The sequence below is a fragment of the Dipodomys spectabilis genome, unplaced genomic scaffold (assembly GCF_019054845.1).
Source record: "Dipodomys spectabilis isolate Male_0828 unplaced genomic scaffold, ASM1905484v1 ptg000210l, whole genome shotgun sequence".
Lineage (NCBI taxonomy): Eukaryota > Metazoa > Chordata > Mammalia > Rodentia > Heteromyidae > Dipodomys > Dipodomys spectabilis.
The window spans coordinates 4,806,562-4,832,253 of NW_024870887.1; the positions used below are offsets into that span (position 1 = coordinate 4,806,562).

The window sequence follows — 25,692 nt, forward strand, 5'->3', positions numbered from 1 at the left end:
TGTTTATATTTTCAGTGTTTTTAGGGCATTTTAATTTGTGTTGTTAGTTAATGTAAAACAAACCTACTGGTGCATTATTTGGACAGTGTATGTTTCTCCAGTATATTTTCTTGGGTTGAATTTTACTTAGAACAAAGAACGAAAGGCTTCTACCACTTTTAGCCTCTGTGGTGATCCTGTTGTTACCACCTTCTTGTGGCTTTTGACTGTTTAAATTGAAGCTAGTTTGTATCCATTAAGTGCTTGTTCACTTTTGTTCCCTAAAACGTTAGGGTGGGAGTGTATGGCACAGTCACCTGGGCAACTTAGTTCAAAGTATAAATTCTGAGTTTATTTTGTAGGAAATGAAATGGGATGAGTAGAATCTGATGTGTCTGGGAGGAAGTTGGTATGGAAAACTGCTGCTGGGTAATTAAAACAATTGCATAGTGCCAGCTCTGTTGCTAGTCTTGGACATGATCCCAGTATTAACCTGGGACTGTACTAGTTGATAATGTCTATTATGTATCATATATTTGATATGAAACTCTTCAGATTTACCTCATAAGAGTAAAGTATTTTACAAACTTGGGACATAGAGAAGTAAAAAAGTTTTTTAAAAGGTTCTCTATAATTGTATAACTCAAGGATGCCACTTATTGAAGTTTTGATATATTTTTATGTCACATGCTTTATATATAAGGGGGAAGAGTACAGTACTGGAATTTGAATTTAAGGTTTCATGCTTGCTAGGTAGATGTCCAGGCAGATGTTAGAACACTTGAGCCACTCTTCTGGCCATTTTTTCTCAATTTGTTTGTTTATTTGGTGTTATTGAACTCAAGGTTGGAGCTTGCTAGGCTGGTACTCTACTACTTGAGCTTTGCAGTATGATAGGATAATTTTATGGGGGTGAGGAGTTGTGTGTGTGTGTGTGTGCGTGCGCGCGCGCGCACGCACACACACATACACACACACGTGCAAGCACACCAGTTCTGAGGCTTGAACTAAGGTCCTGGGCGCTGCCCTGAGCTGCTTTTGCTCAAGGCTAGCACTCTGCAACTTGAGCCACAGCTCCACTTCCAGTTTTTTGGTAGTTTATTAGAGATAAGAATTTCATGGAGTCCTGCCTGGGCTGGCTTCCAACTGTGACCCTTGGTTCTCAGTCTCTTTTGTAGCTAAGATTACAGGCATGAGCCATCAATGCCCAGCTCCTCTTCTTTTTTAATGACAGGTTTTGCTGAAATATAATTCACATAACATGCTGTTTGTCTATCTGAAGTGTGTAGTTGAGTGAGTTTTAGTATAGCCAAAGTTTTGCAACCATCACGACAGTCAACTTGAAAAGAATTTCACAACATACTCCCAAAAGTTCTGTTCTCAAAAACATACTATCCTTTTTTCTTCATCTCTCTTGCCCCAAGACCTAGGCAAACACTAACTTGTTTTCTGTCTGCAGATTCCCCTATTGTGGACATTTTTAATAAATGAAATCATACACCATGTGGTCTCTTGTGACTGACTTTTCATGTTAAGTTTAATCCATATTGTAATATGTATTAGTACTTTTACTGCTGGATAATATTCCATTGTGGATATACTACCTTAAAATACTTCCTTTTAGTTGATTTATACTTGAGTTGTTTTCCCTTTGAGTGTTGTGTAAAATGCTGTTCTTAACATTTATGTACTGGTTTTTGTGTGGACTTTATGTCAATTTTCTTGAGAATTTAGCTAGGAATGGAATTGCTGGGTCCTATACTTTTTATCTGTTTAGCTTTTTGAGGAATGTCAAACTGCTTAAATCTCCTTTATTGGTTGACTTGTTTAATTTTGATCCAGCAGCCTAAAAGTTGGGAAATTTGAAGGAAATGCTGGTTCTTCTACCTGCCTCCCTTTCCATAGGGGAGGTGGTGTATTGTGTGAAGATTCAGGGCTAGACTTGTTAGAAAAAAGCATGTAAAAGAGTAGAGACCACCTGAGGAATACTTTCCTTTTTTCTTCTGGGTGAGATAAAGATCATGACATTTTTTAATTGATTCATACATTAGGGTTTTTATTTTTAACCTCATTACTTCATTCTAGCAATTGAAGGAGTCACATAGATGTTTAATTTTGCTGTTTGCAGAGTTGGATGCTTATCTGTAAAATGTCTAGAGCCAAGATAAGGATTAATTATGTTTTAGAAGTTATTTAAATTTGAGTTAAATGTGAGTTACTAAGTCTGACTTGAGTTAAGAATGTATTGATTTGCTTTTCCTATCTTATTCTTCACACTTATCATTTAACAGAATATACATTCTGAATTACAGTAGTGGCAAATGATAGAAATTGATAGAGTTAAGGTATTTTAAAATACCGATTAAAATCGTATTGTTTCTGAAATGTAGGATATACCGAAAGTCTTGGTACATAAGGAGGTCAGAGAACAAATGGTTTGGAAATGTTAGTAGGTAAGTCAGCCTTGAATTTTGGTGGATACTTCTCATGTAGACTATATGACAGTGCTGGTAATCTTACTGCCTTTGTACTATTATCCACGTGTGTAGCACTGTGATTTATGAAGGCATGGCTAACCTTCCTGAAAATCACTGGCCTCAAAGCTCTCCATTCTCAAATTTACCAGTTTCTGTGCAAGAACAAATAGAAACATTTAAGTTAAACCTAAAGGGAAAATTGGCTTTGGCTCTTGATGCATGCTTACATGGTGAATATGGAATTTTGACACAGTTTGTTTCACTGTAAAAAAAAAAAAATGTATTCCACCAGGCACCTGAGGCTCATGCCTATAATCCTAGCTACTCAGGAGACTGAGATCTGAAGATTGTGGTTCCAAGGCAGCCCAGGCAGAAAAGTCTAGGAAACTCTTTATCTCCAATAAACTTCACTCAGAAAAAGCTGGAAGTAGTGCTGTGGCCCAAGTGGTAGAGTACTATGCTAGCCTTAAGCACAAAAAGGCTCAGGGACAGCACCCAGGCCCCGAGTTCAAGCCTCAGGACCAGCAAAAGAAAGAAGAAAAAAAGTATTCCAAGAATGTTAATCAGAATATCACTGAGTGACACAAGTTCACATCTGGTCAATTACAGGGTAACCAAAACACTCATCTAGTACTTGACTAGTATCATTTTAGTGTAATACCTAATACCACATGCTTCTTCTGATGTTATATCTAACCATAATTAATAACTCAGTTTAAGTTTTTAAAAAGTAAATTTAAAAAGACTCTTCATAGATACTTGTAGATTGATTTGTTCAAATAATGCAGCTGTTCAAATAATTGGGCCAAACTATGAATAGAAAATGAATAAGAGCCAGGCGCAGGTGGTTCACGCCTGTAATCCTAGCTACTCAGAAGGCTGAGATATGAGGATCATGGATGAGACTTTCTTTTTTGGTCAGTCACAGGTCTTGAACTCTGGGCGTGGGTGCTGTCCCTGAGCTCTTCAGCTCATGGTGAGCACTCTACCTCTACCCCTTGAGCCACAGTGCCACTTCCGGTTTTCTAGTGGTTTATTGGAGATAAGAATCTCATGGACTTTCCTGCCCAGGCTGGCTTTGAACCACGATCCTCAGATCTCAGCCTCCTGAGTAGCTAAGTAGCTAGGATTACAAGCACGAGCCACCTGAGACACTTATCTCCAATAAACCACTAGAAAAACCGGAAGTGGCTCTGTGGCTCAAGCGGTAGAGCGCTCGCCTTGAGCTGAAGAGCTGAGGGACAGCGCCCAAGCCCAGAGTTCAAACCCCATGACCGACATAAAAAGAAAAAGAAAATGGATAAGAAACTTGGAACTTGTCAGTCAGAAAAGAATAAAATAAAAAATAATGACAGGATAAATTCTATGGCTTTCAAATCAAAGCTACAATAGTTGCATGAATCCTGAATAACTATTGTTTTACAAAAAAAAATAGTAATATGGATACAGTGCCTTGTATAATAAGAATGAAGATTTGTGTATATTATAATATCAGCTCTGATCTATTTCCTCTAGATATTGAAAATGAAAGTACCTACTTAAATGTGTGTGGTTTTGCTTGTTTGCCAATCCTGGGGCTTGAACTCAGGGCCTGGGCATTGTCCCTGAGCTGCTTTTGCTCAAGGCTAGCACTCTACCACTTGAGCCACAGTGCCACTTCTGGCTTTTTCTGTTTATGTGGTACTGAAGAATCAAACCCAGGGCTTCACGCATGCTGGGCAAGCACTCTACCGCTAAACCACATACCCAGCCCTTACATGTGTTAAGATTCAAATGGTTTTCAACACTTAAAAGGTCAGAAAATGTTAGTTGTTGTTGTTGGTTAGTGTAAATCTAAACTAATAGATAATAAACATCTCTGTATGCTTCCTCATACAGTGCTAACTTTTGAGAAGATTCTTTGTTGAGAGTACCTACCCAATAGCGTATCTTCTACTTCTTGTCTATTGTATATATTTCCTTATTGGGCTGGGAAGGTGGCTCATTGGTAGAGCACTTGCCTTGCATGCATGAGGCCCTGGGTTCGATTCCTCAGCACCACATAAGCAAAAAAGAAAAAAGCCGGAAGTGGTGCTGTGGCTCAAGTGGTAGAGCGCTAGCCTTGAGCTGAAGAGCTGAGGGACAGTGCCCAGGCCCAGAGTTCAGGCCCCACGACTGGACCCAAAAAAAAAAAAATTGTATATATTTCCTTATTTATGTGTGTGCATTTCTTTCCTTTTCCCTTTATCTACAGCTTATTATCTGGATTGTCATACCAGTATTGATTCTGAACCAGATGAAGCATCATTAGACAGAATAAAATGATGAAAAGTATTTTTAGGAAATTATGTTTTCTTCTGGCATTAATGACTAAGGCATTATATCTCAAGCTTTGAGTCTTATGGATGGCTTTGTGACATTCAATTAGTCATTTGGGAACTGGTTAGACTCATACAGATGTCTGTTGGAAAACATATGCGATCAGAAAATCACATTTGTTAATATTATTGACAGTATCTAATCAGAAGAATCCTTAAGTCTGGAAATGCTATCAGTTTCATGAGAGTTGATATGAAGGTTCAACAATTTTATTATTGGCCACTGTATTTTCTCTGAAATGACAGCCATACTTTCAAGAGTATATGTTAGATATGTAAGTCTGAATAGCCATATTTTGTCAGTAAAAAGTATTCTGTGAAAAAAAAGCAACTATATCAGCTTGGAACTAAACATTTTGTTGTGGTATGCAACAAAAGCATTTTAGGATAGAATATATGAGGTTTAATAAAACTCACTTTTACTGCTTCATTGGGCATTGTTAAGTGAAGCTGGCTTTCTTTCTGTTTCATTGCAAGTACATGGCAGTGAATTACATATAACTTGCAGTGTACTTTGGTTACCTCTGACTTAGTGTATGTTATGGTACCAGAAGTTTAACCCATCCTTGTTTTTACCCATGACTGCAGATGTCAGCACAGTGAAAAGGGAGAACCATAGTGCTAGGGTACTCTCTATTCCTGAAATGTCCAACCCTCGCTTATATATCTGTTACTTATAATCTTATTATTGAGCCACACTTCCAGTTTTCTAGTGGTTTATTGGAGATCAGAGTCTCACAGACTTTCCTGCCTAGGCTGGCTTTGAACAGTGATCCTAGATCTCAGCCTCCTCAGTAGCTAGGATTACAGGTGTGAGCCACCAGCGCCCGGCTTTGAAATGCTTTTTTATTTGGTGGAGAATTCATGAAAACTGTAACCTATTCAAAGAAACATTTATTTACATATATGTTCTAGAGAATTAGGAATATTATACAAAGCTCCTACCAGGCAGATTTAGAATGAATTAAAAGTTTATCAACTGCCTAATTATTTTACTTAAAAACAAAATCCCATATTTTAGCCCATGGTAAAAAACCCAAAATTTTGCTTTTTATCATCTAAATAAAAGATAATTTTTTGCATTCAATATGGAGAAATTGCCTCTCAAAATTTAGGAAATCTGGATTAACTGCCCTTATTGTGTAGTGTTGAGTGAATAGGAACTGAGTAAGTTAATAGAAGTTAAAGTGTCATTAATGAAGATTACAAAGATTTTATGAAGCAGACATACCGAGGTGATTGGATTTTTTTTTTTCTTCCTTGCTATCCTTTCTGTTTGAGAGAAAGCAGCAAGAAAGAACTTGCTGGTGAAAGTACTGATGGTTAGTGAAAAATTTGTATATACAGCATACAAAAACATAGATCGTGTACCTGTTGTAATTGAAAAGACAAACCTGTGTTGGAAAAAAATAAAATACTTGGAGTTGTTGCTTGAGTACAATTTTCTATAATTATGAGAATGGAATTCTTTTGATGAAAAAGTACATTTTGCTTAATAAGATTAGAAATTAGTGTTCTTAGTCATCAATATTGGTTAAAAATTGGATTACATGTGGTCATTTGTTGATTCTCATCTGTAATGAGATTTTAGGTATTACAACTTGAAAAATGTCTTTTTATACAGATAGGAACTGTAAATATTGTCAGACACTAGACCCTCTACTCAGGAGGCCCAGAACTGAGGATCACAGTTCAAAGCCAATCTGGGCAGAAAAGTCCTTGAGATTGTTATCCCCAGTTAGCCATTAAAAAAGCCAGAAGTACAGATATGGCTCAAGTGATAGGGCACTAGGCTCTACCAAAAATATTCAGCCCTCAGTTCAAGCTCCAGGACCAACACATACAGGCACACACACGTATGCACACATACAAAATCACAATCATAACAAAACTATCATGATGAGCTATCACCATGGGACGAGTTAGGGTATTCAGTTTTCATTACTGACAAATATTCATAAAACTGACAATAGCAAGTGAAGGTAACTATTGCTACTCTGCTGGTTTGATAACAAGTGATAAATGTTTTTCTACAGAAAACACTACATAGACTTTTTTCGGGGGGTGGGGGGGAGGGCTGGTCATGGGGCTTGAACTCTAGGCCTGGGCGCTGTCCCTCAGCTCTTCAGCTCAAGGCGAGCGCTCTACCACTTGAGCCACAGTGCCACTTCCAGCTTTCTGATGGTTTATTGGAAATAAGAGTTTCAAGGACTCAACACAAAATCAAACACAAAATCCAATAGTGGATCTCACAGAAACTGTTTACAAAGGTCCTGTTTTAAATTTAAGGACATAGAATAGTACATTTTAAATTGGAGAAAAAGTAACATGTACATGTTAAAGAAAAGGAAATTTCTGTAGAAAAGGCAAAAATTTCATGAACACTAAACAATTGATTTATTATGATTGTTTTATAATTTAGATTTGTTGAAGAATTTGTATTCAAAATTATTTTAAAATATTGATAATACTCGGTGTTTGCAAAGGGTAGAGTTTTGTGAAATTACAAATTAGTATAACTAAGCTTCCTCTGAACCCATTAATTGGATTCCGATGTATAGATATAACTAGTTAGTCAAGCACACATGTCTGTCTGTCTGTCTGTCTGACTGTGTCTGTCTTGCATCTTGAATTCTGGGCATAGGCCCTATCTGTGAGCTTTGTTGTTCAGTGCTAGCACTCTGCCACTTGAGCCACAGCTTCACTTCTAGTTTTTTGGTGCTTAACTGGAGATAAGAATCACATAGTCTTTCCTGCCTATACTGTCTTTTTTTTTTTTTTGGTCAGTTGTGGGGCTTGAACTTTGGGCCTGGGCCCTGTCTCTCAGCTCTTCAGCTCAAGGCGAGCGCTCTACCACTTGAGCCACAGCGCCACTTCCAACCTATACTGTCTTTTAACCTCAGTCCTCAGATCTCAGGCTCTGGAGTGGCTAAGATTACTGACATGAGACACTGGTGCTCAGCTAAATTGGCATGTTTTCTAAAACATGTTGGTGTATTGTTTGTCTTACCTCTTTTTTGTGGTACTTATGTTAAGATATTGATGGAATGTTACAGCTTGTACACATTAGGGGCCTAACTTTTTTAAACCTGACTTGGTGACCTGACAAAATAATCAGCAATTTTTAGCAAGAAATTACGTTTTGCCTAATTATAAATGAGAAGTAATAGGGGTACATGATCTGGCACATCTTGCTTTTTTAAAAAACAGTAAATTGAAGTGGTCATTGCTTAAATTCTTGCTGATAATATTCCAAGGAAGTATCTCAAATAAAATCACTGAAAACCACTTTTTTTAATCTCCTATTCTTCATAGCCATGGGTTCTTAGTGATGATATTCTGGCTTCGTACTATATGCTAGACTTGTTTTGATGGGTGAATAGGGCAGACCCTTAAAGTGCTGTCCCTGAAAAAAATTTTTAGGTCTCTTGAGCTGCTAGGCCAGAAGTTGGTTGCCAGAGAGCCAAGAAGGCTATATTTTATTGGAACAGACTTGAAGAACATTGTATGGAACCAGAAACATTGGTGATGAAGCCCAGATCATAAAAGAATCCTATTACACACACAACTCAGTAGGACACTTTAGCTACATGAGTGACTTTTCTGATCTGCAAAAATAGAGGAGTAATTCTTTTTTAAGGATTATGGATACATTTCAGAAAACTAACTTGTTCTGTGCCTTGTTTTATCAGTACGAGGATGTCGTCCAGGAAAAATCGTGCAAATGACTGAAGCAGAAGTTCGGGGCTTATGTATTAAATCTCGGGAGATCTTTCTCAGCCAACCTATTCTTTTGGAATTGGAAGCACCACTGAAAATTTGTGGTATGTAATGAGTGCAGTTGGGAAAGGTTATAAAACAAAATTGAAACTTAAAAATGATAAGGTTATAGCTGGGTGCCGGTGGCTCACGCCTGTAATCCTAGCTACTTAGGAGGCTGAGATCTGAGGATCACAGTTCAAAGCCAGCCCAAGCAGGAAAGTCAGTGAGAGTCTTACCTCCAATAAACCATCAGAAAATTGGAAGCCAAGCTGTGGCTCAAGTGGTAGAGCACTCACCTTGAGCCGAAGAGCTGAGGGACAGCACGCAGGCCTAGAGTTCAAGCCCCATGACTGACCAAAAAAAAAAAAGGCACATTTTAAACAAGAAGATGTTTGATACTACAGGCTAAAAGATTGCAATTCATAAATATAGCATTCTTAGAATAAGGAAATAAAAATACAGTAAGAACAAAAAGAGACAAACGATAGGAGAAATTAAAATGATCAGTAAACGAAAGGTCCTCAGCCTCACTAATAATCAAGGAAATGCAATTTCAGAGAAGTCCATACTTCTAATCTGATTATAAGAATTATCAAATATTGTTTAGTGCTTTCAGTGATATACGGAAATGAGTAGTCCAGATCATTCAAAATTCTGTGGGTCAGTTTTGTAGGTCAGTATGGCAATATCTTATAACTTTGCTATGATTATTTAAATTTTTTGGGTTTTTTTTTCTATTATCTTAGATCTCCTTGTTAAAACCATTAAAAAAAAAAAAAAAAAACTGTTCTACAGGAAGTAGCATTTTTCTGTAGTTCTCAGCCCCTGAGTAGCTAGGATTACAGGGGTTAGCCATCCATGCTCAGTGCAATGATATTCCTCACAATGACCATTAGTGTTCATGATAGAACTTTTTAATGCACTTAGATCAGCTTTTGCTCAAAGATAATTGTGTACATGCAAAATTTTTTCTTGTCTTACATGTTTCTTAGTGATCTACAGTCATACCATACATATAACTTGCAGACATGTCATGTATTTTTTTGTTGGTTTTTTTTGGCCATTCGTGGGGCCTGAACTCTGGGCTTGGGCTCTATATCTCAGCTCTTCAGCTTAAGGCTAGCATTCTAACACTTGAGCCACAGCGCCACTTCCAGCTTTTTCTGCTGATGTGGTGCTGAGGAGTTGAACCCAGGGCCTTGTGCATGCGAGGCAAGCACTCTACCACTGAGCCACCTTCCCAGCCTTCATGTGTTTCTTAAATACTGTTTATTTTTCTTAGTGGTTCAGGAAGTGGTGTATTTGGTGTTCCTTTGTGTAGTGCCCAACTAATAAGTAAATATTTGTTAAATTAATTTATTACCTTAGCATATCACCTTTAAGAAATAAGAAGTTTGGAATTTGCTGAAAAGGTCAATCACTTTTATGAAAAGCAAATGTATTCATAAGTGATCCTAAAATTTCAACAGCATGCTTCTGTTGTCCAGCATTTTGAAACAGTATTATAAGACATGTTACTAGACCAAGAAAAAAATCAGCATTCTTTGGAATGTTACTTAATATAGAAATAACTTGAAGGTAATGGAAGTTATTTGTACTCTTTCTTAATTCTTGATTTTTGGTATAACATAGTAACTAAGTTAAACTATCATATATTAAGAGTAGCTGTATCAGTTACCTTGTACAAAAAAAAAAAATACCCTAAAACTGTAACATTAATTTACCATCAGTTTCTGTGAGTCAGAGAATTCAGACACAACCTTTGCTGGATTCTCTGGCTCTGGTTCTCTCATAAAGCTCCAATAAGGGGTGATCTGGGACCTCAGTCGTCTGAAGGTTCAACTAGAAGTAGACAGGCTATTTTGTTATATCTTGTTTGTTAGAAACAAATCACAATAGGTATAGCCTATACTTATGGGGGAAGGGATTGCATAAGGTTGTGAACATTGGAAACTATTTCATAGAAACAGCTTTAAAACAATTTTTCTAAACTAACTTGTTTTGTTTTTAGGAGATATTCATGGACAGTATACAGATTTACTGAGACTATTTGAATATGGAGGTTTTCCACCAGAAGCCAACTATCTTTTCTTAGGAGATTATGTGGACAGAGGAAAGCAGTCTTTGGAAACCATCTGTTTGCTATTGGCTTATAAAATCAAATATCCGGAGAACTTCTTTCTTTTAAGAGGAAACCATGAGTGTGCTAGTATCAATCGCATTTATGGATTCTATGATGAATGTAAGTGAAATCAAAAACTTTGAAAAGTAATTAATGGGAGCATTTCCTAATAACCATTTCAGAGGAGTTCCTTCAGTTCTTGAGCAGAGGCCCAAAAAGAAGAAACTGAAACTAGGAACATGTTTGTTTCTTGGAATCTCCTTGGTCATGTTGCTTTAGATTGACTACAGTTTAGTAGCCTTTAGAATTCTTTTGTGTGTATGTACGTGTGTGTGTGCCAATACTAGGGCTTGAACTCATGGCATAGGTACTGTCCCTGAGTTTTTTATTTTTGCTATACCACTTGAGCCACAGCTCTGGTAGTTAGCTGGAGATAAGAGCCTCATGCACTTCCTTCCCGCGCTGGCTTCAAATTTTGATCCTCAGATCTCAACCTTCTGAGTAGCTAGGATTATAGGTGTGAGCCGCCACCACCCAGCTGAATTTATCTTTTTTTAATGCTAAATTATCCATTGACAGGAATGTACCAATATTTAAGACAGATTGATCTCTATGGTTGTGGAACTTAGATACTTAGGAAAGTGTTTGCATTTGACTTTATATTGCATTTTTTAATTCTGTGGTATACTATGTGGTTTTCCTTGTTTAAATTAAAGAGTTGAAGTATGAAGTACATCAAACTATAACTATATTACTAAAGTTATATCAGAAATAGAAGTATATAGGTACATTCTTGAAAGATAAAATAGAGGTATGAAGATTTTTGAGGATATAAATGACATCAAATGCAATAATTCATGGGACAGTTGCTTGTAAACAGTTTGAGTTATACTTACTTATTAAGAAACAAGTTATACTGTACAAACATAAGAAATTAGTACTTTTGTCTTTCATCTTTCCTCTGGCTAGGTAGTAAGTATAAAGATGAACATGTGCTTGAGATTGTTTTTGTTATAGCTAATTAAGCTAGGCTATTGGGAAATTATAGCTTTGTGTCTTTTTACTTGCTATAGTGCCAAGTTGTAATTCATGCAAAAGTGAAAACTAGTTAAGTACCTCTAAAAATTTCATTTCTAGGTTTTAAGTTTATATCTACTACTCTGTGCACTAGAGTCAAAATTGACAGTCTCCTAAGGAACCCCTTTCACTTCTGCTTACTTATTTGGTTTTTTGTTTTGTTTTTGGGTCCAGTCGTGGGGCCTGAACTCTGGGCCTGGGTGCTGTCCCTCAGCTCTTCAGCTCAAGGCTAGCACTCTACCACTTGAGCCACAGCGCCACTTCCGGCTTTTTTCTTTTTGCTTATGTGGTGCTGAGGAATCGAACCCAGGGCCTCATGCATGTAAGGCAAGCGCTCTACCACTGAGCCACCTTCCAGCCCCCTGCTTACTTATTTGGCTAGGTATTTAATTATGTTCATGTTAAAGGGAAAACAATCTAATATTTACTAGATTATTTCAAAATGAGTGTATTATGATGATCTTAAAAAATTGATGTATTTGATTCATAAAATGCCTAGTATAATCTCTGGTCTTTACAGAAGATACTGAATATCTTTTTTAAAGCATATTTAAATAAAAAGCCTACTTTTTAAAAGTATGTAAAACTTTTTTTTCCTGTGCTATGGCTCAAACTCAGGGCCTTTTTATGCTGTGTAAGTGCTCTTCCACTGAGTTTCATCCCCAACCAATGAAATTTGTCATAACTTTTTATTCACGTACAGGGGGAAAGTTGATAATTAAGCACAAAGAAGAAAATGAAAACTATTCATCTTCTATGGCTTTGAGGTAACTAATCAGAACAGTTTGAGATTTTTTTATTAATTCTAAATGCTTGTTTTTTTATAGGCAAACGAAGGTTTAATATTAAATTATGGAAGACGTTCACTGATTGTTTTAACTGTCTGCCTATAGCTGCCATTGTGGATGAGAAGATCTTCTGTTGTCACGGAGGTAGAGTAATCCATATGTCTGTGGAGTTTTTACTATTCTTATGTTCTGAAAAGATTTGCAACAAGATGCTCTGGAGAAGCTGGGAATGTGGCTTAATTGGTAGAATACTGACCTAGTAAGCCCCAGGCCCTGAGTTCAAACCCCAATACTACAAAAAAAAATAAAGATCATCTGGGGAAACAAATAGTATTTGAGTTAAAAGTCAATTTATTAATAAAGAAGACAACTAGATATTTAAATATCTTCCATTTATATCAATTTGGTATTTGGGTTTAACTATAACAATATATCAAATTTGGTGAAAGATTCCTGTGAAATCAGTAAAAATTATTATCTTCTGCCTAAATACTTTTGGTGAGAATCTAAATGTTTTGAGTTTAATATTCACATATTAAGAGTTCTAGACTTTGTGCAGTATGTCAACTTTAGTCCTAATAGTAACTCTCTTGGTAAACTGGTAAGCTATTTTATTATATGAAATGGTGTACATCTTGTGCTTGAGAGGCTATAAAAATATATATGATCTGGTTACAGTGAAGGGTTTCAAAGCATATAGGTAAATTATATTTATGAAACATTACGTGATAAAAGGAATTTGCTTATGTTAGTAAGATAGTAATTATGACAAGTCAGAATTGGGAGAACATTGTTGGGCAAATGTTTATGAAGGCATGGATTTAGAGGATAAATATAATCTTAAAACAGTAAAAAGATCTTGAAAAAGTATGTTGAGGGACTGGGAAGGTGGCTCAGTGATAGAGCGTTAGCCTTGAGCTGAAGGGCTGAGGGACAGCACCCAGGCCCAGAGTTTAGGCCCCATGACCAGACCCCCCCCCCCCCCCCAAAAAAAAGTATGTTGAGTTCAGAGAATGTGCAAGGACTGGCCCTATGTGAATGTCAAGTTTACATTGGGGAATGATGAAATAAAATTATAGAACACTGGGCCTAGAAGTTCATTGAATGGTTTAGTAGCTGACATTTTTGTAAAAGGAAGAAATGTAATGAAAATTATATAGGAGAAGAATTTAATGTGGAAAAGTGCTGAAAAAAATAGATGCAGGGGCTGGGAAGGTGGCTCAGTGGTAGAGCGCTTGCCTTGCATGCCAGAGGCCCTGGGTTTGATTCCTTAGCACCACATAAGTAAAAAGAAAAAAGCCAGAAGTGGCACTGTGGCTCAAGTGGTAGAGCGCTAGCCTTGAGCTGAAGAGCTGAGGGACAGCGCTCAGGCCCCATTACCGAACCCAAAAAAACAGATGCAATGATTACTACTGATTTTTGGTAGTAAATGTTGTATACTGACAAAATTCACTATATTAATTGAAATGCATTTTTCTTTGATATTAGGCATTCAAGGAATTGTAAGTTTGTACATTAGTATGGCTAAGAATATAAAATATGAATGTTTAGCTTAATGCTTTGTTATTATCTACGGGAGAAAAACAGTAACCAGTACATAAGTTCTGTTAGATATCAAGACTGCATCTCATCTTTTTATTTATAGGACTATCACCAGACCTTCAATCCATGGAACAGATTCGGAGAATTATGAGACCTACTGATGTCCCTGATACAGGTAGTATACAAAGAAGTTTAATTACTTTGTGTAAAATATTGACATATATGAACCTAATTATATTTAGTGAAAGTAGGATTAATTTAATAAAAGATCTCTTTGTCTTTAAGCTTACTATATATGACTTTATTTGCTGTAGCATAAAATACTTTATTTTTCACTAGTCATCCCCCAAAATGTGTGCAGAACTTCTTAATGTAGTTCTATCAGATTTGTAACTGAAAAGATTTCACTGTGAATTCTCCTTAGTTACCTTTTTATCTTTCCAAATTCTTTCACTATTCTTGGTATTGGTATGTCCTTTGAAAACCAGTTAAATTATGCCTGGTGCCTGTGGCTTAATCTTATAATCCTAGCTAGTAGGAGGCTGTTTGAGAATCTCAATTGAAAGCCAGCCTGGGCAGGAAAGTCCATATGTGACTATTATTACCAATTAGCCATCAGAAAGTCAAAAGAGGTCAGCCTCCTGAGAAGCTAGGATTACAGGTGTGAGCCATCATTGCCCAGTATAGGTTTTTTTTTTCAAATGTTAAAACTCATTCTATGAAAAATATCCTTAAGAGCCACTGTACTTTAAAAATTCAGTGCCATCACCTCAATATCTATCCATAGTCTTGATCTGACAGTTTTACTTTTACCCATTAATTTACATACTAGGCCACTAAAAAGTTGCTTTCAGCTGGGTACCAGTGGTTCATGCCTTTAATCCTAGCCCTTTAGGAGACTGAGATCTGAGGATCACAGTTCAAGGACAGCTTGGACAGGAAAGTCTGTGAGACTCTTACCTCCAGTTAGTCACCAGAAAACTAGAAACTATGCTGTGGCTCAAAGTGAGAGTGCTAGCATTGAGCAAAAAGAGCTCAGGGAAAGCGCCCAGGCCCTATTACTCACCAAAGGTGGGGGGAAATGTTGCTTTTGCTGGGCAATGGTGGCTCACACCTGTAATCCTAGCTACTCAAGAGGCTGAGATCTGAGAATCTCGGTTCAAAGCCAGCCCGGTTTATCTCCAATAAACCACTAGAAAACCGGAAGTGGCACTGTGGCTCAAGCAGTAGAGCGCTAGCCTTGAGCTGAAGAGCACAGGGACTATACCCAGGCCCAGATTTCAAGCCCCACGATGAACCAAAAAAAAGGTTGCTTTCTTCAAGGTCTGGTAAGTCTGTCAAAGTAGCATATTAGTCTTTTCCTTACTACATTAGTTCGTGTACTTGTAATCATGCTATTTCCTACTTGATAGTTCTTTCCCCTTTTAGAATACCGTTACTATATTAATCTTTTCCCTTTGTTCTAACCATTACTTTTCAATATACTTTTAAATGTTTTCCTCCTCCTCTGGCTCTAGTAAATGTTTACTGGTATAGAGGGTTGAACCGAGAGCCTCACGCTTGCTCTAGGGCAGATGCTCTATCACTTGAGTCATTTCCTCTGTCTGGTAATTATTTAGATGCCTTTGAATTCATTTAGGTAGTAAATGAACTTTTTCTCAATCCCTCCTAAAATTTCCACTACTTGTTAAGATTATGAAGATTCTCAATTTTTTTAGCACTGACATCTTTTCCTAGAGTTACTGATAAGATTTTATTCCTCAATCCTAGCTACTCAGGAGGCTGAGATCTGAGGATCGCGGTTCAAAGCCAGCCCGGGCAGGAGAGACCGTGAGACTCCTATCTCCAATAAACCACCAGAAAACCGGAAGTGGCGCTGTAGATCAAGTGGTAGAGCGCTCGCCTTGAGCTGAAGAGCTGAGGGACAGCGCCCAGGCCCAGAGTTCAAGCCCCCACGACCGACAAAAAAAAAAAAGATTTTATTCCTCAAAAAAAAAAAAAGATTTTATTCCTCCACCTTAGTTTTTAATCCTCTATGGCTCAATAAGAAATGGTTTCTTTCCTCAAATTGACCTATAGACTAATGCAATGCCAAAGAATGTTTTTAATGGAATTAGGCAAGTGGCTTTTGAAGTATGTGGAAGAACAAAGAATTCTGTAATGGGGACAATCTTTAAGGAAAAAATTAAGTGGAAATCTTAGCTCCACCAAATGTAAAGACTTAACTAAAAAGTTGTATTTATCAAGTTGAGGATAAGTAAGATAAAACTGAATATAGTGGTACTCAGAAAAGGTCTGGCTTTCTAAAGAAAGGATCAACTGTGGGGCACCAGTGGCTTACGCCTGTAATCCTGACTACTCAGGAGGGTGAGATCTGAGGATCACGGTTCAAAGCCAACCCAGGCAGGAAAGTCTGTGAGACTCTTATCTCCAATAAACCACCAGAAAACTGGAAGTGGCACTTTGGCTTAAGTGGTAGAGTGTTCAACTTGAGCTGAGGAGCTGAGTGACAGCACCTGGACCCAGAGTTCAAGCCCCTTGAACAACAAAAAAAAAGGAAAAGAAAAACAATCAGCTACTCAGGTAATGATGCTGGATTATTCACATGGAAAACCTGTACATAAGAGATTTCCGTGTATTTATTTACATGATTGCTTTAACAAAGGAATAATAAGATAGCCTGGAGTACTAAAGAGCAGATTATTGTCATTGTTCATTAAAGAGTAGCATAAGAAATGTGCTATAGATACACTTTATAGAAGATTTGATTTTTCGTTGCTGTTTTTCTATTTTCTAAAGGTTTGCTCTGTGATTTGCTGTGGTCTGACCCAGACAAAGATGTACAAGGCTGGGGAGAAAATGATCGTGGTGTTTCTTTTACTTTTGGAGCTGATGTAGTCAGTAAATTTCTGAATCGTCATGATTTAGACTTGATTTGTCGAGCTCATCAGGTATGAAATATAAGAGAGATTCTTGAATATTGTATTCGTTAAGTTTACATTATCCATTTTATTTTTAAGCAAATTAAGATCAAAGAAAGGTAACATGAATTACAAGGAAAGCAAATAGGAGAGACAGAGCTTACAATTTAATCAATGATTTGTTAACCTTTTTTCACTCTATTTGAAGCATTCCTAAAGGGGGTTTGTGTGTGTGTTTGCACATGCACAGGCATGTACATGCCAAACCTGGGGCTTGGACACCCAGTCAGAATGCTCTCTCTCACATCACTTTTTCACTCAAGGCTGGTGTTCTACCACTTGAGCCACACATACACTTCCAGCTTTTTACTGAAATTGAAGATAAAAATCTCACAGACTTTTCTGTCTCAGCTGGCTTTGAACCAGGATCATCAGATCTCATTCTCCTGAGTATTTAGGGTAACATATGTGAGCACCAGTACCTAGCTTTAAAGGATTTATTTTTGTAGTACAGTGAAGTTCAACCTCAACAAAATTTTCAGTGTTGATTGAGGGAGGTTTTCTGGGTGCTGTTCAGATTTTTTATGTGAACTTTATGGATAACAGTCAAATGTTATTCATAGTCATGTGGATATTGTTTTGTGCTTAGGAAATTATAAGAAATTTTTTAAATAAGGAATTTAATCGAAATCAGAGTATCATTGTTTAACTCTTTTAGCTGTGATAAAATAATTCATTGGAAAGCATATCTAAAAGTCTTTTTTTGGTTATTTGTTTTTTGAGACAAGATCTTGCTATGTAGTCCTGGCTGGCTTTGAACTTGAAATCCTTCTACTTCTACTTCCCAGGTGCTAAGATTAATATGCCCTCCTTTCTTGGCCAACTTTGAGCAAAATGTATTGAATAAATTACAAGCTATTCCACAATTTCTTTTCTCTGGGACTAAACCCTCTTTGATTAACCACTTCTACCCCTGTCAGCATGATTTTAATAATGAACAAGTGACTGGTTTCTTCTTCCCACACTATGCATCATATCATATGCGTGATGTTTCCTAGTAATTGAATGAATATATAAATCCTTTGCTTTTGGTTTGGTTATTTTTAATCAATAAACATTATATGTTTAATTTTGGTAATTAAGCATTCTGTTAGATTTCAGAGCAGATTCGCTAAGTTCTCTAAAATCCCCACTGATAATTAGATTTTCAGCCATAAATATCCACTGTCCAATGGTCTTTCAAATATAATTTTAAAACATCAATTTTTATTTTCATTTTAAAATTTCATATTAATGAACTGCCTTAGATTGCATGTTGCTTTCCAGAAACTGCTAAAGCCCTATTGTGCTTAATTTTAATCATGTTACTTCCTTTAAAAAAATGTTTGAGGGCTGGGAAGGTGGCTCAGTGATAGAACGCTTGCCTGGCATGCCTGAGGCCCTGGGTTTGATTCCTCAGCACCACATAAGCAAAAAGAAAAAAGCTGGCTGTGGCTTAAGTGGTAGAGCGCTAGCCTTGAGCTGAAGAGCTGAGGGACAGCGCCCAGGCCCAGCCCCAGGCCTGAGCCCCACGACTGGACCCCCCCAAAAAAAAAATGTTTGAAAGAATGAATAGCAGCAAAAACCTAATAAATATGTACTAAGCTGGGTGTTGATGGCTCACACCTGTAGTAACTAACTGCTTTGATCTGAGGACAGCACAGACAGGGAAATGTGTGAGACTCTTATATCCACTTAACCAGAAAGCCAGAATTGGAGCAATCTCTCAATTGGTAGAGTACAAGCCTTGAGCAGAAAAGCTCAGGTCTTTTGATTATATAAAATAAAACTTATTGAAATGAACTCAGAAATGGAAACAAGAGATCTTTTCTTTGTTGTTTCTGTTTTCTTTTCTGTCTTATCTGTCTTTGGGAGAGCAAAGGGGGCACAGAAATGGAGAGATAAAGGTGAACAAATACAGCAGTGGTACTTACTAGACACTGTGTTGAAAATGAACTATACAACTTGTGGGTGGGAACGGGAGGGAAAAATGGAGAGAGCAAGAGAAGGGGTGACACTGTCCAAAAAGAAAAGTACATATTACCTGACTTACATAAGTATAACCTCTCTATATGTCACCGTTAAAATAACATTAAAATAAATTAATTAAAATTAAAACTGACATCAAGAAAAAGAAACTAGGCGCTGGTGGCTCATGCCTATAATCCTAGCTACTCAGAAGGCTGGGATCTGAGGATTAAGGTTCAAAGCCAGCCCAGGCAGGAAAGTCCTTGAAACTCTTAGCTCCAACAAACTACTCAGAAAAAGCTTGACAGGGCACTGTGGCTAAAGTGGTAAAGTGCTAGCCTGAACATAAGCTCAGGGACAGCATCTAGTCCCTGAGTTCAAGCCCTAGGACTGGCAAAAAAAAGAAATGTACTGAATGCCAAAGACATCATTGTGTTGAAGATCAGTGTGGTGGTCCCTTTTTTTTTTGGTCCGGTTGTGGGGCCTGAACTCTGGGCCTGGGCGCTGTCCCTCAGCTCTTCAGCTCAAGGCTAGCGCTCTACCACTTGAGCCACAGTGCCACTTCCGGCTTTTTTCTTTTTGCTTATGTGGTGCTGAGGAATGGAACCCAGGGCCTCAGGCATGCAAGGCAAACATTCTACCACTGAGTCACCTTCCCAGCCCCTCCCTTTTTTTTTAATCAAAGGATACCTAAAATAGATTACAAAAATTAACTCAATAGTTATATGTTAAAACACTGTTTCACGTGCTTATATGGTGTTTTCCTACTTCATATTGTAGAACAGAAATAAATTACTTAAATCGTTTAGGAATTGACATCAGATTCTAAAAATTGTTTTAAATTAGTTAAGGAAAATAAATATATAAAAATTCAAAAGCCAGACCTCAGTACCTCATACCTGTAATCATAGTTATTCAGGAGGTTGAAAACTAGGAAGATTGTGGTTGAAAGCTGAAAAATCTCTAAGACTCTGTAAAATAACCAGGCTAGCAAAAAGCTGGGGTAGAGAAGTGGCTTAGCAGTAGAGCCCAAGCCTTGAACAAAAAAGCTTGGGGACAGTGCCCAGGCTCTGAGTTCAAGCCCAGGACCAGCAGCCTTTCAGAATCATAACTTCCAAAGTAAGGAGAGCTTTTAGGTTTATTAACATAGATGGTTAAGAATTTTCTTTTAGTAAGTGTTTCTGTCTTTTGACATTTAACAGGTGGTAGAAGATGGATATGAATTTTTTGCTAAACGACAATTGGTAACCCTATTTTCAGCCCCAAATTACTGTGGCGAGTTTGACAATGCTGGTGGAATGATGAGTGTGGATGAAACTCTGATGTGTTCATTTCAGGTATGACGTAAATGTAAATTTCTAGCAATTAGAAATTAAAACTATCATCAGAATTTTTTTTTAGACTTGTGATCTTTCCTTGAATATATTGTTGAAAATTCCAAAGTGATAATCACTCAGACTCATTAACTATTTCAAGTTTTAGTTAAAAAGTTAACAGCTTTTTGTCGGTTGTGGGGCTTGGGTGTTGCCCCTGAGCTCTTCAGCTCAAAGCTAGTGCTCTATCACTTGAGCCACACTACTCTGTCATTATCAGAAATGGCCTTGATTTCAGCATGGAATTCACGAGACCCCGTCAGTTGGATGATTCTTTGTTTTCTTTCTTTTCTTTTTTTTTTCTTTTTTCTTTTTTTGTTGGTCATGGGCCTTGAACTCTACGGGCCTTGAACTCTGGGCTTAGGTGCTGTCCCTCAGCTCTTCAGCTCAAGGCGAGCACTCTACCGTTTAAACAGCAGAGCCACTTCTGGTTTTTCTAGTGGTTTATTGGAGATAAGAGTCTCATGGACTTTCCTGCCTGGGCTGGCTTTGAACCGAGATCCTCAGATCTCAGGCTCATGAGTAGCTAGGATTACAGACGTGAGCCACTGGCACTTGGCTTGATTCTTTGTTTTCTTTTTGATTCCCCCCACCTTTTTTTGGGGGGGGGGGACAGTTGTGGAGCTTGAACTCTGGGCCTGGGCGCTGTTCCTGAGCTCTTCAGCTCAAGGCTAGCGCTCTACCATTTGAGCCACAGCGCTACTTCCAGTTTTCTTGTGTTTAATTGACGATAAGAGTCTCACCGTGTTTTCCTGTCTGGGCTGGTTTTGAACCGTGATCCTCAGATCTCAGCCTCCTAAGTAGCTAGGATTACAGGTGTGAGCCATTGGTGCCCAGCTACAGCCTTTTTTGGTATATATAAAACATGAAGATTTTAGCAAACTTAATCATTTCTGATTTAATTGTTGAATAATTACTAAAGAATGCAGTGCATGTCTGGGAATGTGGCCTAGTGGTAGAGTACTTGTCTAGCATGCATGAAGCCCTGGGTTCAATTCCTCTGTACAACATAAACTGAAAAAGCTGGAAATGGCACTGTGGCTCAAGACTCATGAGCAACAAAAAATAAATATTTTCTATAAAAATAACAAGTGTTGCTGAGTGCTGGTAAGTCCATGAGACTCTTATCTCCAATAAACTACCAAAAAACCAGAAGTAGCATTGTGGCTCAAGTGGTAGACCACTAGCCTTGAGCTGAAGAGCCAAGGGACAACACCCAGGCCCAGAGTTCAAGCCCCACGACTGACCAAAAAAAAAAGTAACAAGTGTTTACAAGGATCATAAGCAATTCAGAACTGTATACATAAAAGTGGTAGGATTGTAAATTGGTGCAGTTGCTATGGAAAAGTTCGGCAGTTCATCAAAAGGTGAAACATAATACCTAGAAATTTCATTCCTAGGTATATATACATGAGAAATGAAAACATATGTTCATGCAGAATCTTGTACATTATGCAAGTAACTTTTAAGGAAATGACCCCAAATCCCTAACAACGATGGGTAAATAAAATGTGGCATATCCATACACTTGAAAATAAAATTTAGCAATAAAAAATGATGAAGTTGCATGCTGTAGCACAGGGAACTTTGAAAACAAAAGTGGAGAACATATGTGTCAGATAAATGTTCATAATAACTAAGTCTTTAGAATCATAAAGTAGATTGGTGATTTCTTATGGTTATGAGGATAAGGAGAACAGGAATATGAAGTGACTGCTAATAGGAAAAAGGTCTATTTTAGTGGTTGACAGAAATATTTTAAAATTAGATTTGGGCAATAGGTATATAACCATAAATGTATATGCTAAAGATTTATACACTTATAGTGGGTAAACTTTATGGCATAAAAATTTATTAGTAAATTTTTTAATTTAAGATTCATTTATTCCGGGGCTGAGAAGGTGGCTCAGTGGTTAAAAGCGTTTGCCTTGCATGCCTGAGGCCCTGGGTTCGATTCCTCAGCACCACATAAGCAAAAAGAAAAAAGCCAGAAGTGGCGCTGTGGCTCAAGTGGTAGAGCGCTAGCCTTGAGCTGAAATGCTGAGGGACAGCACCCAGGCCCAGAGGTCAGGCCCCACGACCGGACCCAAAAAAAAAAAAAATTCATTTATTCAAGCCGGATGCTCTTTGGCCTCACGCCTGTAATCCTAGCTACTGAGGAGGCTGAGATCTGAGGATAACGGTTCAAAGCCAGCCCAGGCAGGAAAGTCTGTGAGACTCTTATCTCCAATAAACCACTAGAAAACCGGAAGTGGTGCTGTAGCTCAAGCGGTAAAGTGTGCTCACCTTGAGTTGAAGAGCACAAGGACAGTGCCCAAGCCCAGAGTTCAAGCCCCACAACCGACCCAAAAAAAAAAAAAAAGATTCATTTATTCATAAAAAAATAAAGTCTGAATAACTTGTGGCTTAAAGATTAATTATCCTGCCAAATCACTGTCAGAATGATTAATTCTTAGGACTTTTGCCTCTCAAACCAGTATTATTTTCCTCACCATAGGGATGCACTAATTTGAGAAAAATACAACTTAATTTAAAGGTTGTATTTGTTTTTAAGATATTAATACAATGTTGTAAGTGTTTAAGTATTTGCACTTCGTGTATATACATACTCACACACTAAAGATTAAACTTCTGGATCTTGTATGTGCTAAGTAATCGAACTATACACACAGGCCTTACACATTCTTTTTAAATACAAGATGTTTGTAGAACTTTGTTTTTTCTACACTTTCATTGAACTTTTACAGTTTTCGTTTATTGAAAGAATAACATTGTTAAATTATGTATTTTAAGATATTGAAACCATCTGAAAAGAAAGCTAAGTACCAGTATGGTGGACTGAATTCTGGACGCCCTGTCACTCCACCTCGAACAGCTAATCCACCGAAGAAAAGGTGAAGAAAGGAATTCTATAAGGAAACCATCAGATTTGTTAAGGACATACTTCATAATATATAAGTGTGCACTGTAAAACCATCCAGCCATTTGACACCCTTTATGATGTCACACCTTTAACTTAAGGAGACGGGTAAAGGATCTTAAAATTTTTTTCTAATAGAAAGATGTGCTACACTGTATTGTAATAAGTATACTGTTATAATATTCAAAAAAAGTTAAATCCAAATTTTCAAAATTATCCATTAAAGTTACATCTTCATGTATCACAATTTTTAAAGTTAAAAAGCATCCCAGTTAAACTAGATGTGATAGTGAAATCAGATGAAAGCATGATGATCCATCTGTGTAATGTGGTTTTAGTGTTGCTTGGTTGTTTGATTATTTTGGGCTTATTTTGTTTTGTTTGTTTTTGCTAGAATAATGGCACCTATTTTAATTTTTCCCTAAACATTTTAAAAAGTGAAATATGGGAAGAGCTTTAAAGACATTCACCAGCTTTTATTTTCCTTTGCTTATCTACTTATGTACCTGTTTGATATTACTAAAAAAAAGTATGCCTCATTACAGTAAGAAGAAATTTTTGAGATTGATAGTTTTTTAAAAAATGCAAACTGTCCAATCCAATGATTTTAATCAAGCAGTTACTGGGCAAACTTTACAGCTAATAGTGAATATTTTGCTTTTTACAAATTGCCACTGATTTGAATTTGTGCACTCTAATTTTAACTTATTGACACTCTATTGTGCAGTAGCATTTCATTTAACTTTAAGATAAGGCTCATATAGTATTACCCATCTAGTTGGTAATGTGATTATGTGGTACATTGGCTTTAGATTTTAATTCGCACGAAACACCTTTTGGCATGCTTAACTTTCTGATAACACCCTCACCTGTATTGGTTTTGATTTGGGGGGGTTTTTGTTGTTGTTGTTTGTTTGATTTTTAGATCCACAAAACATGAGAATCCTTTTTTGACAAGCCTTGGAAAGATGACACTATTTCCTTTTCCTAGCCTCCATACAAAAAGGATGTATTTAAATGAATGCTGGTCAGTGGGACATTTTGTCAGCAATGGGTATTGGGTGCTTCACTGTCTTAATATTGCCATGTGAATGTTATGTAAGGCTGTGTCACTAAAGATTTTTATTGGTTTTTCATAATCAAAGGTATTGTATAGATATGCTTTGTAGTGAACTATAGTAGCAATAATTTCTGTACATGATCAAGAGTTTATTGCAGCATTTCTTTTCCTGTTCTGTTTTTGTTTTTGTTGTTGTTGTTGTTGTTGTTTCCTTAAGGGTTAGCATTAACAAATGGCAAGGACTAGGAAAATCAACAAAGATTTTAGAAGGAGACTTTACAGGATACCGATTTGTGATTCTGTGGATGTGACACTATCGGATGTGATTCTAAAATCTTTTATTGAGCATTGTCAAATTTGTAAGCTTCATATGGATGGACATAATATTTATAATGCCCTTCTAAATTTGCTACCATAGATGTGAAATTCTTGACCTAAATATTGTCTTTGAAAATGTTGAGAATTCTGTTTCTGTTACATTTTATGGTTGGCGCATTGTATTACTGCAAGAAATATTTGATTTTCACAGTGCAAAAGTTCTTTCAAATGCATATGTCTTTTTTTTCTAAATCCATTTGTTTTAAAGCACATTTTAAATGTAGTTTTCTCATTTAGTAAAAGTTGTCTAATTGATATGAAGCCTGTCTGACAGTTTTCTTTTTTTTTTCTTCACAATGAGGAGCTTAAACACATTTTAGAATAGTCTGAATAGGTTCGTTTCTGAAAGTTTTCATGGGCTACATATTTATTAAGTTAGATCACATACTTTTACCAAATTTGACTTTAGGTTTGTTTTTTGTTTTGTTGTTGTTGTTGTTTGGATTATTGAGGTCTTGAACTCAGCTTGTACTTGCTAGTCAAAGCCCTCTTTCACTTAAGGCATATCTCCAGCCATTTTTATTAAAGATTGTTTTTCAGATCGGGTCTTGTTCTTTCCCTGGGGCCAGCCTGAGATTCTTTATGGCCTCCTATGTTGCTGGGATGGCAAGTATGCACTAATACATGGCTTGTTTTGTTCAGATGGGATCTCTCAAACTTTTCTGGCCTCAGACCACAGTCCTCCGGGTCTCCAACTCTCAAGTATCTGCAATTGTAGGCATAAGCTACCACATTTTGCCTACATCTAATCTTTAGTAGAAATATTGAAGTAAGTCTAGAAAATAATCCTTGAGCAAGGAAAAGACAAGCTTTATTCTTGGTATTAGTTAATCCACATTAATTAAATCAAGAATATGAAAAATAGTAACTAAGCAAATATTGATCATTATTTAAAGAATAGAAATTTACCATGTTGAAAGGTAATTCAA

General features: G+C 37.1%; 1 protein-coding gene across 2 annotated transcripts in view; it reads left to right on the forward strand.

The window, feature by feature from the left end:
* Positions 1-25,024, forward strand: part of Ppp1cb (protein phosphatase 1 catalytic subunit beta) — a 28,042-nt gene extending 3,018 nt beyond the window's left edge. For both annotated transcript variants that reach the window (XM_042696605.1, XM_042696604.1), the window contains exons 3-9: positions 8,506-8,637; positions 10,587-10,817; positions 12,602-12,706; positions 14,208-14,279; positions 16,904-17,055; positions 20,235-20,369; positions 23,199-25,024. In XM_042696605.1, the coding sequence (XP_042552539.1) occupies positions 8,506-8,637; positions 10,587-10,817; positions 12,602-12,706; positions 14,208-14,279; positions 16,904-17,055; positions 20,235-20,369; positions 23,199-23,303 (932 nt within the window). In that variant the 3' untranslated portion in view covers positions 23,304-25,024. The remainder of the gene's footprint in view (positions 1-8,505; positions 8,638-10,586; positions 10,818-12,601; positions 12,707-14,207; positions 14,280-16,903; positions 17,056-20,234; positions 20,370-23,198) is intronic.
* Positions 25,025-25,692: the final 668 nt, after the last annotated feature.